The sequence below is a fragment of the Synchiropus splendidus genome, chromosome 1, assembly GCF_027744825.2.
Source record: "Synchiropus splendidus isolate RoL2022-P1 chromosome 1, RoL_Sspl_1.0, whole genome shotgun sequence".
Lineage (NCBI taxonomy): Eukaryota > Metazoa > Chordata > Actinopteri > Syngnathiformes > Callionymidae > Synchiropus > Synchiropus splendidus.
Genome location: NC_071334.1, coordinates 30,310,358 through 30,325,201, shown reverse-complemented (window position 1 = coordinate 30,325,201; position 14,844 = coordinate 30,310,358). Strand labels below are relative to the sequence as shown.

At 43.1% G+C, this 14,844-nt stretch overlaps 1 protein-coding gene across 1 annotated transcript in view; it reads right to left on the bottom strand.

Moving 5' to 3' along the window:
• The window catches only part of shisa8b (shisa family member 8b), a 32,238-nt gene extending 21,168 nt beyond the window's left edge, over positions 1 to 11,070 (bottom strand). The window contains exons 1-2 of the mRNA XM_053847582.1: positions 10,724 to 11,070; positions 8,978 to 9,616 (exon numbers count right to left, since the gene is read on the bottom strand). Of these exons, the coding sequence (XP_053703557.1) occupies positions 8,978 to 9,597 (620 nt within the window). The 5' untranslated portion in view covers positions 9,598 to 9,616; positions 10,724 to 11,070. The remainder of the gene's footprint in view (positions 1 to 8,977; positions 9,617 to 10,723) is intronic.
• Between the last annotated feature and the right edge of the window lie 3,774 nt (positions 11,071 to 14,844).

Below are 14,844 nucleotides of genomic sequence, written 5' to 3'. Positions count from 1 at the left end.
GGTAGGAGTCTGAAGGACTTAGAAATTCGTGATGCACTATTGAATGTGCAGATCGTCCTCATTCAAGCAAGTGAGATCTTGCACGTCTGTTGATATCGCTGAAGATGAGTGTAAATATTGCATTGTGTGTGTCAGGAAAGTGACACTAATTTTCGCCCCTTTATAAAATCTGTTTTGATCACTCTGAGTTTGAAACCTCCCCTGCACCTGTTCTTGCAGGGGCTGGCATCAAATCGGAAGAGCTGACTCAATAAAGGATGAGGATTCACATGTTGGGGGTTCGGTGGGCGTATTGTAGGTTGTTCTTTGGAGACATCAGAAAGAATCGCAAACCAGATAACCTAATCTTAATCTCCGATCTCAGCACTCTGCCACCTCACTGATAAACGGACCGCTTACAAAAATAGATCTGGTAAACTGCTAAACTCTTGAGTCATTTGTCGCTGACCCACATTTAGGAGGCTCCATGTGTCACATCGGCCAGACTGAAAAGGAGCTAACAGGAGCAGGCAGGAGGTGAAGAGGCTGCAGGGAGATCATTGTCACATCTGTTTTTCTCAGAAATACGTGGGATTATATGAGCGTTGGTGACAGGGCTGAGTGTTTAGACGTTGGCTCACTGGCGAATTGTGAAGTGTCGTTTTTGCAGAAGGCATACACCTCGGGAGAACACCTTTCGCAAAGATGATCTGACATCTCTTTTCCTGCATGAGCGCAGCAGCAGGAGCAGATTAGAGAGTTCAGGTACTCAAGTGGAATTTACAATCCTCCGACAGCACTTTACTTGCTACCGGCTTTCTCTTGTATGTTTAGCATTTTAAACAATTTTAACGGCAAAGTTTTTGCGTGATTTTGAAAACGTTTTTTGAATATGTCAAACTCAAGGTCCAGGGGCCAAATCCAGGCCCCAAAGTTGTTGTGTTCCGCCCGCAACAGTTTGTGTACCAGTACATGTCTGGAAGAAAAGATGTGGTCTTCAATCACAAACTTGAACGTTATGTACAGCTGATACAAGTTCAGGTTCTTCCATGCACTACCTCTGGATTGGATTTTGTCATCCTGTCGACCAATAACTTAGCTGCAAAAGATTGCAGCATTGAAACAACGCCAGCTGCACGTTTGAAGCCTGATGCAGTTACTACTTTTCACTAGCAGATGGCCAGTAGCTTTAATCTGAGCAACATTGGTGTGTGTGTTTCTATCAAAGTTGGGAGTAAATAAAGTTTGATAAACACAGATCGGTTGAGGAGGCACAGGTGGTAGAAGCCACGGGTAAAATACACTATGAATAGTAGAGCAGGCTGCATGGTCCGTGTTCACAGTGTCACCGTTGATGACAGTGATGATGCCCAGCCATCATCATCATTGTTACTTCAGGTATGAAGAAGAATGTCTACAGTGGATCAGATTAATATCTGTAAAAGTTATGTGATGCACTCTGGCCGCCATCGGTTTACAGTGTGCCTTTATTTCTGTCAGTTTCCAAGCCCAAGCCTTTTGAAACAGAGGTATCAACTTTGAATATTTCATTGAAAAAATGGAGCCCAAAAGACGTCACTGTTTGCATCTTGTGTTCCAATCCCATATGCATCATATTTTACATTGGAGAATCTGTGATGCCAGAAATTTACCTCAGATATTTAAGGTTAAACCTTGGGTTTCCCCACCTCATCTGTGGTAAAGACAACTGAAATGATGAGGAGGCTAATAGTCTTTGAAAGACCTGTCAAACTCATCTTTGATGTAGATCCAGCAAGACACTCTTTGTGGTCCAACTAAAATTCAAATTGACCCTGGTCATCGACCGAAATCCAAGATCTTCCACAAAACATCAACTGCATGTAAGACCAAGTGATGGCCTCCCACCATAAGATGGCAGTGTTTCTGCTTCAACATTAACCAGGCTGTTATCTAAAAAGGACACAAACGCTTCTGTTCTGAGTTTTGCATTCTGTAACTTGAAAATCATGAATCATTGAATTTATTTCCACTGTTTCCACATTTTCAAATAAATAAACAACGTAAATAACTTTTTATTCATACAGCTCTGACATTTTTATGTTTTTTAATTCTCCACATTTAATCTCAAATGATAAATGAAAGAGCGTGTATATTCACTAATAAGTGAATAAATGACTCCAACTAAATGAAAAAGAAAATGAACGCGGCAGAAATAGTGTCAGAGGGAGAGTGAAGAGCAGAAGCAATTGAGTTCCCCTCGTGTGTCCGTGTGTGCGCTCACTCTATTGAATATTGCTGATCTGTCTGTGCTGAACCAGGCCAGTGCAGTCAAACCTTTTAAGTGATACTGACCTTCATTACATAACATCATGCTCTAAAAAGCCCCCCGACTCACACAGGCGTGGACACACACTCACACCCAACACACATCGTGGTTACAAGTGATGTCCGTGTCTCATTTGATATTTCTTTTCGCCCCAGATATTCCTAACTATATGGACCAGTCATCGTCTTTAGTGGCAGCTGTATCTTAGTCAGTGACAATGGTTGTCGGTAGACGGTGAGCTGTTGCTCAAGAACCTTGTCAGAAAGATCAGTGTAGTGTAGTGATGTCAGTAAGTGGCTCCACATGGAAGTTGAGGAGACTACGATGAAACCTTGACACAAAGGCATGAGTGGTTTTGTTTTCGAGGATCACTGAGTGAAGGGAGTGGAAGCCTTGGCTTCTTTTGCTTCAACTGCTGCCCCCGTGGCTGAGGGAGGAAGTAAACAAAACTTTACTTTCTGGAGATTGCTTTGAAGTGATGTACTAGAACACGTGCTCACTTTAAGTTTATAAAAACAATTATCTAAAATACGCTTGTTGTATTCAGTCAAATTAAAGTGTCTTCTGCTCCTCTTCCTAACTCATTTGGTTTCAGGTCATCACTTAAAAAACAGAAATGTGACTCTAAAGTGTATAAAAACAGGCATAAGGACATGTTTTAAAAGGTTGGATCTCCCATGAATGTTTCAGGAGACTCAGGAGATGAAATAATTGGAACATGATCACATGTCTTCCACTGAGCTGAACCAGTGAAAAGGAGCTTTTTTTTCGCATTTACTAAGGTACTGTATGTATAAAATAATGACTACAAATACTCTCATTTGATTTGATACTTTTGTTTTATTGTTAAAAACATTTTAAATAATATAATAAAACACGACAGATAAATTCATTTCTAAGTGGCAACCCTTTCTGTCATTCTTTAATTCGCTAAATGCTCTGCTAGATTGATATTCATCCATCACCATGTTCTTACTTTTATTTAATCTTCATTTTTATTCTATTCTTCTTCTCTGTCATTATTCTTATTTATTTCTCATTTTCTTCTGCTGTCCTTTCTTTCCTTTTACTGAATGTTCTCGTGAAAAAGCAAAACAACACATTGTATTGTACTGCAATGTGTTTTTCAATGTCATTTACATCAATTGAAATATGTATGGAAAACAATCATCATTTTTACTCGGCAACACTTCTCCTTGTCATACTGTGGCATCAGTGAATGTAATTGATGACAAACATATTGAGCATTCAACAGAGCAATGCCAAGTAAATTTGCAAAAACTTAATCCTGAATGTGCTTGAAAATTCACCATAGGTGTTTATGAGAATGAGAATTGCTCCTCAGTGTTGCACAGAACCACAGCTTCATATTTGAGTGTCTCACGGTGGGTTTAGTCTGTCTCAGGGTGTGGAAATATATAATAAAAATAGTGCACAATATTGAATAAAAATAGTGCACACACGTACAGAAAAGCAACATTCAACGTAGGAGAGAAGGCGTTCGCAGGATGATGGCCCTGTGCTTCAGCCTGGACCCCCAGTTGTCCCGACACCTCACTCGGCTCAACCGCGCTCAGACCATTTAAATGCCACCTCTATCATTCCTGTTGTTAATTGGCCTATAAATCACTGCCAGCGAATGTGAGTGCACCGCGTGCGTGTTGGGGACGGCATGAAGGTCATTTGTGTTTGTTTACTCTGCTGTTGTTGAGCCAAGTTTCTCCTCTGTGTCTCTGGCTTTCATCAGAGCGGGCGCGGACCTCCGCTCTGGGCTTTCCTCGCTGGCAGAGTAGAAATGTTGCGTGTGAACTGACAGCACCTGATCAAGTTGGGATGAGAGCTTGTGAATCATGAGTGTGAGCGTGTGTTAGGGAGGCAGCCAAACAGAAAGTGGCCCAAGAGTTTACATTAAGTTTTGATCACTTTTGAGCTGGCTAAAAATTAAAAAGTCAATAGACTAGGATAAAGGAAGTCATGAATGTTGTACTCTGACTTAGGCTGGAACTTCAAGGTGCTAACTTCAATGATTTAAAGAGGGTCAAACTGACCGATTTTTTTTTTTAATGACCCTATTGAACACATCATTATAGAATGTGGTGTCATAACCAAAACAACCAAGATGAAGGAGAGTGCATGAGATTGAGCTGCAGCAAAGAGGACCGGAACAACTCCACCAACTTTTGTGAACAGATTCAACTTTTTAAATGTGCTTCATCGCAGTTTATTAAATAAAAACCTGTAATTATTTATGTCATTTTTAAGCAAGTCCCACCCCTATGTTATTAACTTAACTGCATTAAGCAATAAAGTCACTAAATGTATTGAACAAACACACAGGTGTTTGTTAATTTGCAGAGTTATAATTCTATTCACACACAACAATTGATCGTTGTATCATCTGAAGAGCTTTTTCTGCACCTACTGCATGATGGTAAAATAACACCAGATAGTTATAGGTGCGTTTTTAGGTTTTTTTGTTATCCAGGATATTAAATTACTGGTGAAAATACTATGAATTATTTTACAAAAAAGAAAACAATACAGGAGGCAAAAGATAGTAAATACAACATTAAGAAGAGTAATGTTGACATTTATTGTTCTTCTCATAATGATTCTTGAAGTGCCTTGTTTATAGTTCAGGTATAGGTTTTTTTTTTTTTTTTCGGGTGCCTATTTCAACACTGACACAAAAATGCAGCATTATTAGTCCTCTGTGGGACAAATAAACCATGCAATTTATGAACCAACTGATGTAAAATGATTGGTATTTGGTGCATCAAATACAAACTCTCTGGCTGTTTCTCTCAGCAATGAGTGATGAGACGAAGTTAGTGAATTGATGGGGACACACTGAAGAAAGGCCACTCAAAAACCCATAAGAATCTGCAAAATACTCTAGGATTTCGGAGAACTGAAAAGCTGCAGCTTTATTAACCCCACCGTGGTTGGTTATTACATTGGAAGAAGCCTCTGCTGTAAAGCAGTGTTTATACGTGCGGCAGTACTTTGAAGAAAATAAGTCAGATTGGTTGAAAAAGTCTAGAAGTAAGGTGAAAGTGTGATGAGGAGTGATCATGAGGTGTAAGAACAATTCACCAGCCCTATCTCCCAATAACAGCAAATCCCTCCTGAGTCCTCCGATCGTACGGCGCCTGCTGGTGGGGGTTTAGTCGGCAGGCTAATAGCGGGGACGTGGAGCAGCCAGAGCCCAACCAGGAAGCTCTAATCGTGGTGAAATTGGTTTAATCTCAACAAGCACGGTTAATCTGTGGAGACGCTCGAGGGAAGTGTGCATGTCTATTTCAGCGAGGTGCTCGCCCTGCAGGAAGTATTAATCCGCTCTGTGGAATAAGTGAGCGGCTCAGGTTAGTGGGACGAGCATGCTGGAGGACTAACAAGTAGCTGGTGGCAGGTGGGGTGGAGGCGAAGGGCAGACTGGAACCTCTGGGATGACAGTAGAACATGGATGCTGGAGATAGATCTGGGTCACAAGATGTTACGGAACATCTACAGCGTGAAATGGAAGTATTCACAGAGCAAAATAAGAAAATTAGCATGAGAAAGTGAGAAGGGGGAAATCGCTCAATATGAAAAAACGGCGGGGGCAGAGAGGAATGCAACTCTTTGTGAGATGATTTCCTGTGCGAGCCGATTCACCCCGGACCTCATCCTTAACCCAGGCGCTGCATTTACATGTGTGAGACAGAGATTAGGTCCAGGACGCCAGTTAAGAGCTGAGTGTCAAAAACTGCAGCAGTTTATTTTGTGATTTTGATGTACAGCTAGAGAAAAGTCCTCTTGCTAACAACGTCTCCAAAAGGATTACCGAACTTTCTTTCCTCAGTCTTTCCTGCATGTCATTTCCCCAAACAGAACTTCAACCACCAAGTGTGGGTCAGGGACTGGTTCCCAGACTCATCAGGGCCGAGCAGTGGTGACACTTTAAACGCCCCTCTTTTACACTTCTTTCAGCATTCTTTGTTTTTGTCCAGATACAGAGTTCTTCTTGCTGATTCATCAGTTTAGACTCTTCAGCAACAGAACACACAGTACTGCAAAATTATTCTCCTCGACTCCACAAAGCCTAAACCAACCAGAGACATGAATCCGACAAAACAAAGCTTATTCTAGAACTAGAGTTCCAGGTGGCCATTAACAGAAGAATTTTGCTTTCCACTGTTCATGAAGAAAATAATACTTTATTAAGTCCAAGACGGGAAGAGCAGACAAGTTGGGACGGAAGAAAGTGAAACCACCCTTTGTGACATCTGTGGACAGAGTTCTATAAACCACAACCTCAGACGGATCAGTTGAATCTCAAGGTGACACTTCTGCGTACACATCGATCACACAGACAACTCCAGTTTCCGAGTCAAGTCGGGACTGTCCACTTGCTGTGACCAATGGCATCAGAAGGGGTGTGGTCACACAGAAACAAACCACCGTTCTCTGCGGGTTTTGTGTGACACAGAGAAACCATGACTCTGTCTCAGGCTTTAGAATTGAGATTAAATAGGTAGTATTAGCAGACCTTCAGTGTACATGATCTGAAAACATGAACCATTGAATCATTTTAATTCAGACAGGTTTTTATACACCTCTTCAAAAAGAAATTGAAAAAAAAAATTCAGCTGCAGAATGCAGCAACTATTATGTCAATTCGATGTGAGACGTTGCAGTTTGGTGAGTCTCTTGAGACTCTGCTGTGTCCGTGAAATATTTACATACTGGCCGCTTGTAGTGGGACTCCGAGACAGAGAGCACTGCACTTATGAAAGTTTCCACTTGGGACGTTTTAAAAAGTTTCAGATTCAGGTGGCTAACGAATGCTGCACCAGACTCCAAAACGGCGACGGATCCAGTCGGCTCTGTCTCCACATAAACGACACCTGAGAAAGGCTGGTCATTTAACTCGGTGAAAAAACGATTATATCTCATCATTCCGAATGTCACACTCGGACCGGCGGGTGTTGCCAAGCGTCAGCTGCGCTAACAGCCTGCTGCTGAGGAACCAGTGTTCTCACTTTCATGAGCCCGGTAAACTCTCCGTGCTCCGTCAAGTGCTGGCACTCTAAATGGTGTGTTTCATTTGAAGGCGCTTCCCTGCATAGGATTTTCCCGTGCATGTGCTGTAGGATCCAAACTTCCAATGACAGATTGAAAGAACCTCCACCGCGGACATGCTGCTGCTTAGTGAGCAGCGAGTAGGGAGGAGCGGATGCATCATAACCCGCGGGGCTTCATCACAGCGCTGGCTGTCACACATGATCAGTTGTTGTGATCAGCAGTGATAGATAGCGATCGTCATTCAACGATCACGCTGAAATCGGCCGATCATGATCGTTGGCCGATTTATATGACCATCCCTAATTTCAAACATCTTTGTTTTGTCATCCAAACTTCCACACATCCATTTAAAAGACACAGACTTCACATCCTCTCTGTCAGCTTTGTCTTGCTAGTTGAGTCGGCAATGACTCTTCAACCAGTTGGAACTTATCACCCTGTGTGCGTGTGTGTACTTGTATAGCTATCCTTGTGGGGACTTGTAACTACTATACTACTACTTTTTGGAACGACTAGTGAGGACGTTATGCTTTGTGGGGACATTTTTGCCGGATCCCTCAATTCTAAGTCTCAATTTGAGTAAAACACTGGGTCATTATAATTGGGTGTAACTTTGGTGGAGTCCTGGTTCAGTTTAGCCATTTGTTTTGGGTGGTGAGGTTTAAGGGGAGTGACTGGTTAATGGGTTATGGCAATGAGTGGTCCCCACAAGGATTGATACAAAGGAGTGTGTGTGGGTAGAGCTGAATGAGAGTGTGTTTTCTTTGACAACGCTGAGGATCTTGTGATTAAAACCTACCAACATTTTCATGAGATTTGGTGCTTTCAGAGATCATTTGGTCGACATCTTGGTTTTTGCATAATTTCTTTTATTCAAATGTTAGTGATCCTTACAGGACAAACAAAAGAACAATGCAGGAGGTTGACAAAATCAAGAAAAGAAAGAATTAAAAAGCAAAACAACAAATAAAACAAGGGGCGGGGTTAAGAAATCATCAAAGGATTGAAGAACAAAAAGGAAAAAAAGTAAGAAAAACAAAGTGAAATGAAAATGTAAATAATGTTTAGATTTTTTTAAAGACAGACACATACTAGAGCTATTCTGATGCAGTGAGGACAGTTTCTTTTTTTTTTTACATTGCTTTTGCGCAAACGCAAGATGCCTTGTCATTATTTTGGGAGGCAATATATGCACACACACACACAGTCAAAGTTCACATGCCCTTGTGTTAGTAGACTGACAGATTCCTTCAATTCTAAGTTGGAAGTTGTAAATTCACACACATTTTTGTGCGACAATTAGAACTTTTATATTCCATTTTATTGAGGTCCCTGCTGCTATTACTCTGATGTCATAAAAATTATATTTTTATAAATGTATTGCCTTGCAACATTCAGTATTAGTAATGGGGATAGGCTTACACTTTTATGGCTTCAACAGATCTCTTGAAATTTTGCCCTTTTCTGTTTTGCAGTTCTGAGTTATGTTGCTCATTCACTGAAGCACTGAACCAAAGCTGTTGAATTCCGATAGAATTTCCAACATTCCAACCAGCGGCAGCTAACACATGCGAGCACGACACATGCAGAACACACACGTGCAGTCACGTTCATGCCTCTCACCTGGAGTTGAGATCAGCATGCGGCCCTCCTGCTCCACCTCCTCCACTCCCCCCTCGACTTTTCTCCAGGCCCAGTTTGGTGAAGATGCCCACCAGCACCATGATGGCCACCACGCCACAGATGATGTAGACGATGAGGTGGGTGCGGTCCCGGTCCTGGTCATCCTGGCCCTCGGTGATGGTGGCCACGGGTTTCCCGGTGTTGGCCCAGATGGGTGTGTCGTAGTTAGAGCAGATGGTCTGATCCAGTCGCTGTTGCCGGAACTGGCAGCAGAAGCGGTAGAAGCAGGTCCCGCAGCAGTAGAGGAAGACCCCGGCGTTGCAGTTGAATGGAGGGTCCCATTGTCCCATCACATCGTAATAACCCTGGCATCGCGTCCCGCCGACCGGGGGCCCGTCCTCATCATCGGCATCCCCTCCGCTGTTGGGGGTGGACAGACCCGTCTCCAGAGGTGAGTTCTGGGTGGTCTCCACATACGTTGCTGTCGTCTGGTTAGTCAAAGAGGTGGGGATGATCAGGGTGTCGCGGTTGGTCGCCGTCCCAGGGGTGACGTCCTGGGAGAGGGCAGGGTGAGTCAGTGCCAGGAGGAGGAGACACGTGGCGGTGAGGATGGATGCCATTCTGCTGCGAGGGTCCCACCTGTACGCAGAGGCGTGCAGACAGTGAACACAACAGCATGGGATGGCGCGGCAGTGTGCATTAGACCAGGAGATACTTCGGCAAATTAGCAAAAACCATTGATTTTTGGCCCAAACATTGACCTCACGTACTTATGGAATCGATAACGGAACAAGGTCAGCAGACAATTTAAACCGGTCAGACGGGATCAACATCGATGGATTTGTTTCCATTTTAATGCAACATAAAGATGCAGCCATAACCTCTTGTGATAAAGGAACTCCACCAGTGAGTTACAATGATCCATCATTGCTCTTGTCAGTCGATGATATCAACACCCAGCTGACATCACTTCCCCTTACTGTCCCAACATTATTAATATGACCACCAACTGATCAATGGTTCATAGGGGATGTGCCAGGAACCCAAAGTGTTTTTCTTTTTGTTTTAGCAAAGATCATGACGCTGCTACATTGTGCTGAAATTGTTTTTGTTTGACTTGGTTCACTTATTATTATGCTTATTATTCTGGGTGATGCTGGTCATAGTGGTAACACTGCCTTTATGGGTCATGAATAACACGTTTTCCCATCACTTGACATCAAGAAACACAAATATGCCCTTTTATTATTGTTATTAAATTAACTCTGATTCAGCTGCTGAATCAAGAGATCTTTATTCTCTTGTCCCAACAGTGTAAAGTGTTGCTTGGTGCTAAACTTGTGTTTCCTGGTTTACGACTAGGGAAAACAGTAATGTCGATTACAACACGTGGTTTGGATAATAATGAGTTTAAGGCCACTTATATTCCCGAATTTACAGCGTCATTACGCGACTTAACTACTTGTACAGATGCATATCCTCATTAAGGTGTTTAACAGCGCGTCTTTGGTGACACATTATGGGCAAGCAATGTGTTTAAAATGAAACATCAAAGAGTGAGTTTAAAGAGGAGCGTTCTAATGTTGCATCCCCATTCACTTTGTATTATGGCTGTGTTCTCTGAGCTGCATGAAGAGCTAATGTAGTTGCCTGCAGTTAATCGTGTGTTCCAATCCTAAGTGTTAAAGTATGGATGTTTTACTACTTTTTTAAAATTATTATTCTTTCTAAGAAGTCAAGACTCACCTTATTTTTCACGTCCTGTGTCAACACCCTCAGAAGTTAAAAGTTAAAAAGATCCACCAACTTTACTCAGCAGCATTTCGGCCCAGAGAGTTCCCTCACTTCCCGCTCCTCCCGTGTTCTCCATCCTCAGCTCCGAGCCCAGTCCAGGGGAGTGGAGTACACACAAAGCGACAGGCTGCTGTTATCCTCTCACCCCTCTTCTTACTCTGCGTGCTGCTGCTGCTGCTTCAGTCAGTGCTGGCAGGTGCTGGAGCAGAGCAGTCCCGCTCTCACTGGAGTCACCGAGAGCCCAGAGTGTGTGACATGCGTGTGTCAGCAGGGAAGGACTAACCATGAGTGTGTGTGTGTGCCAACACTGAGCGCTGCAACAGTTCAGGATCCAAAAGAGATCTCCCTCTCTGTTTACCTCTGAGCAGGGAGAGAGAGAAAGAGAGAGAGGGGGGAAAGTGTGTGTGTGTGTGTGTGTGTGCGTGCGTGAGGCTGATCCAGCTGCAACTCACATCATCCCCAGAGGAGGGATTCGTGAGAGGAGGAGAGAGGAAGATGAAAATATCAGTTTGACCCAACATTTCATTTTCTGTCGTCCTGTTAGACCGACTCATTGTGTGACTTTATGTGTGATGAAATTCAAATATTTATCATTTTTGGGTCTTTTTTTTACGTCCTATTTGTCCCTTTACTCATGAGTTCATGAGCAAATAGATATTCCATTGAGGTGCACGTACAATGACGTGTGTGCAGCTCAGGAAGGGAAAAAATGTATGTGATTATTAATGTGTCAGTGTGAGAGCGAGAACTCCGTTGGATGTGTGTGTGTGAATAAATGACTATAGGAGTGTTTGTTTCTGTGTGTTATGTCTGATGAAGTTGCCTGTTTTTGTATCACACAGGGGTGAGTGAACATCTGCTATGGCCAGTGCTGCTCATCATCGACTCATCTTGTTTGTCTGTTTGTGTGTGTGTGTGTGTGTGTGTTCAGTGTGACTGTGATGACAGCGTTAAATCCTAAACACCACAAGTCAACTTTGCGTCTCATAGACTGACTTTCACAGACTTCCTGCAAATGAGTTCCGTCGCTTCTGAATAGAAGTGGCCACATGTTCACAAACACACACCATTTTCCCGACGCAAAATGAGTGGCAATTTAATGGAATTATAAGCCAGATTGACAAGAAGCTTTTTGTTTAGCGCCGCGCTAATCGCCGGACCCAAATCCTCCCCATTATGTCTCATGTCATTCCACAATCATCTCTTCTACCTCCTCGCGATTTCCCTGCCAGCGCGGGTCGGGTGTCAGCCGGAGAGACGGCGAGCGTAATGGAGGGACTGAAAAGAAGGAAGTGAATGTAGGGCAGTGAGGAGGAGGCCAGGAGGAAAGAAAAGGATGGAGGTGGGGGAGGGACCAGAGAACAGCTAAGAGATGAGTGAACAAACTGTATGACCGGGCTCTGCCCTTTCACCTGCTAAAATGTCACTTCAGACGCCGCCATCCATGATGCTTTTTGGTCATTTCAAGTACGCGCAGCCACTTTTTGGGAGCAAAATGTTTGGACATAATGCAGCGACGTCGTCTCCAAACACTGATGTAATCCTCCGGCTTTTAGACCAATTGTACATCCGCCTCCAGCAGTCGTCCTCCACTACTACGACTAGTTTCAGCGTCGAGTCGCTATGAGCTGAGAAGGATGTCATTGCTGTTGCTATGTATGGATAAATCACACTAGTTTATGAGCCTGTTAATCTGCTTTATATTAAACACAGGGCACACGGTTATGAAAAAAGGAGAGATACTATTTTATTCACTATAAAGGAGAACATTAGGTTTTTACGGTGAGCAAAACACTCGCTAACCTGTATCTTCTTCTTCCCTTCTTCCCTTCATGGGTGGCCTCAGCAGATCATCCTCCTCCATCTCACCCTGTCCTCTGCTTCCTCTTCTCTCAAACCTACAAACCTCATGTCCTCCTTCACCACCTCCATCAATCTCCTCTTTGGCCTTCCTCTCCACCTTCTGCCTGGCAGTTCCAACCTCAACATCTTCATCTACCAATGTACTGGTTCTCTCTCCTCTGTACATGTCCAAACCATCTCCATCTAGCCTCTCTGACTTTGTCTCCTAAACACCTGAGCACATGTGCTGTCCCTCTGATCCTATCCATCCTGCTCACTCCCAAAGAGAAGCTCAGCATCTTCATCTCTGCTACCTCCAGCTCTGCCTCCTGTCTTTTCCTCAGTGCCACTGTTTCCAAACCATACAACATTGCTGGTCCGACCTCTGTTACACCTGACACTTTTCTCCAATGATTCCATCCTGCCTGCACCTGCTTCTTCACCTCTTTGTCACACTCTCCATCGCCCTGGACAGTTGAGCCTAAGTACTTCAAATCACCACCTTCTTTATCTCCACTTGTCCACTTGGGTCCTTCTCATTCACACACATGTATTCCGTCTTACTGTGGATAACCTTCATTCCTCTCCTTTCTAAGGCAAACCACCTCTCTATCTTATCTTCCACTTGCTCCCTGCTCTCACCACAGATCACAATGTCATCTGCAAACATCCACACGCTAACCTGTCTGCTCCTACTAAAATGCGCAAGTGATAAACTGCAGTATTTTAGGTGTTCTTGGTTTTCTTGGATGAGAAAGTAGCTTTACCTCATTTATGAAAACTTTGACCCTCATTTCAGGACCCTTTGTGCACCTTTACACCCATTTCAGTGAAAAAAACAGCAGCTACCAACCAAAAAAATACAACAGAAACAAACCACCATAAATAAGTACATATGGCAGAATCTGAATCGTTCACTCACATCTTCATTCCCACTATATCAGTGTACCACTGTGTTCTGTGTACTTGCATCTGATTGGCTGGTGCAGCTGCCAGTCCTGACACCTACTTCAGGTAACTTGCATCTGGAGCCAGAACAACACAGTGATTGTTCACCATGGGTGGGAAAGATCTTGCAGACCACACCCTCTGGGCTTCAGTAGGTAGGAGAGAATACAAGGAGCACTAAGATTTTTCTGGAAAATGCTGAATAGGCCCAGTCCTCCAAACAGTGTGGAGAAAAACTGGTGAAAATAAATGAAGCATGACTACCTCTGTATTCCGAGTGGCAGTAGATGTCATGTATAGGCTTGGCCTGGGAGCCATTGTTGCTGGAGGCTATAATGACTGGTGAATCAATTTGTTCAGATTATGCGTTTTCACTTGACGTTGTGCCACCATTCCAAGCGAAAACATGCTCCTTTTTTTTTCCAACACTCACTGTGTGAGGAGGATTCCTGCACCGCCATAGTGGAGACAAGCTAGGCAGTGTCCGGTTTCAACAGGCATCAAAACTTGAGAGTACAATAACAGTACAGAGTACAATTACAATAATAACAGCAACGATGGATGACGTTTGTTCTTATAAGGACATATATGGGACTTGTTTAAAGAAAAAAAAAGACAATTAATCACATCTTGTCAAATGTGAAAATGTCATATTTGAGATGGACCTACAAAGTTTACCAAAATCTGATCTATTATTTTTGTCATTTTCATCTCCAAACATCCCATCTCTAGTTGGTCTTTGGTCCTTAATCACAGACAGCACTGAGAAATAATACAAACAAAACCCCCCTTAAAAAAAAGCTTTTTGACCCAAGTGGCCAAAGTATGAACCACAAAGTACTCAGAAAGCGCAGACTTCTGCCTTGCTTTCTACAAAAAAATCTTTGTTTCTGTTAACCTTTCCAGCTGTTTTGCTAACAGACAGATAAATGCTGGCAAAAGCAACCTCCTGGCAGAAGTAAAATGGCAGCCTGGGGTTCCGCCCACAGTACCCCAAATCACAGATAAATATTCTGACTCTTGCGTTTGTGCGTGTATTGAGTATATGTGTTGTCACCTCATGCTTCCTAAATAATTCTGCGGCTCTAATCTTCATGCAGAACTGGATTCTAGCGCCTGCAGCTCTTGATTCACCAGAGCAGCCTCGTTGATGAGGCCATACTTTGAAGGGCCACAATCTGCTGAATATTTCATTCAGTGATGTCATACTCTTATGAATATTCATATTTTGTCGCTGCCACCAAATATTTCAAAACACTAGGGAGTGATTGTGACTTTTGCCT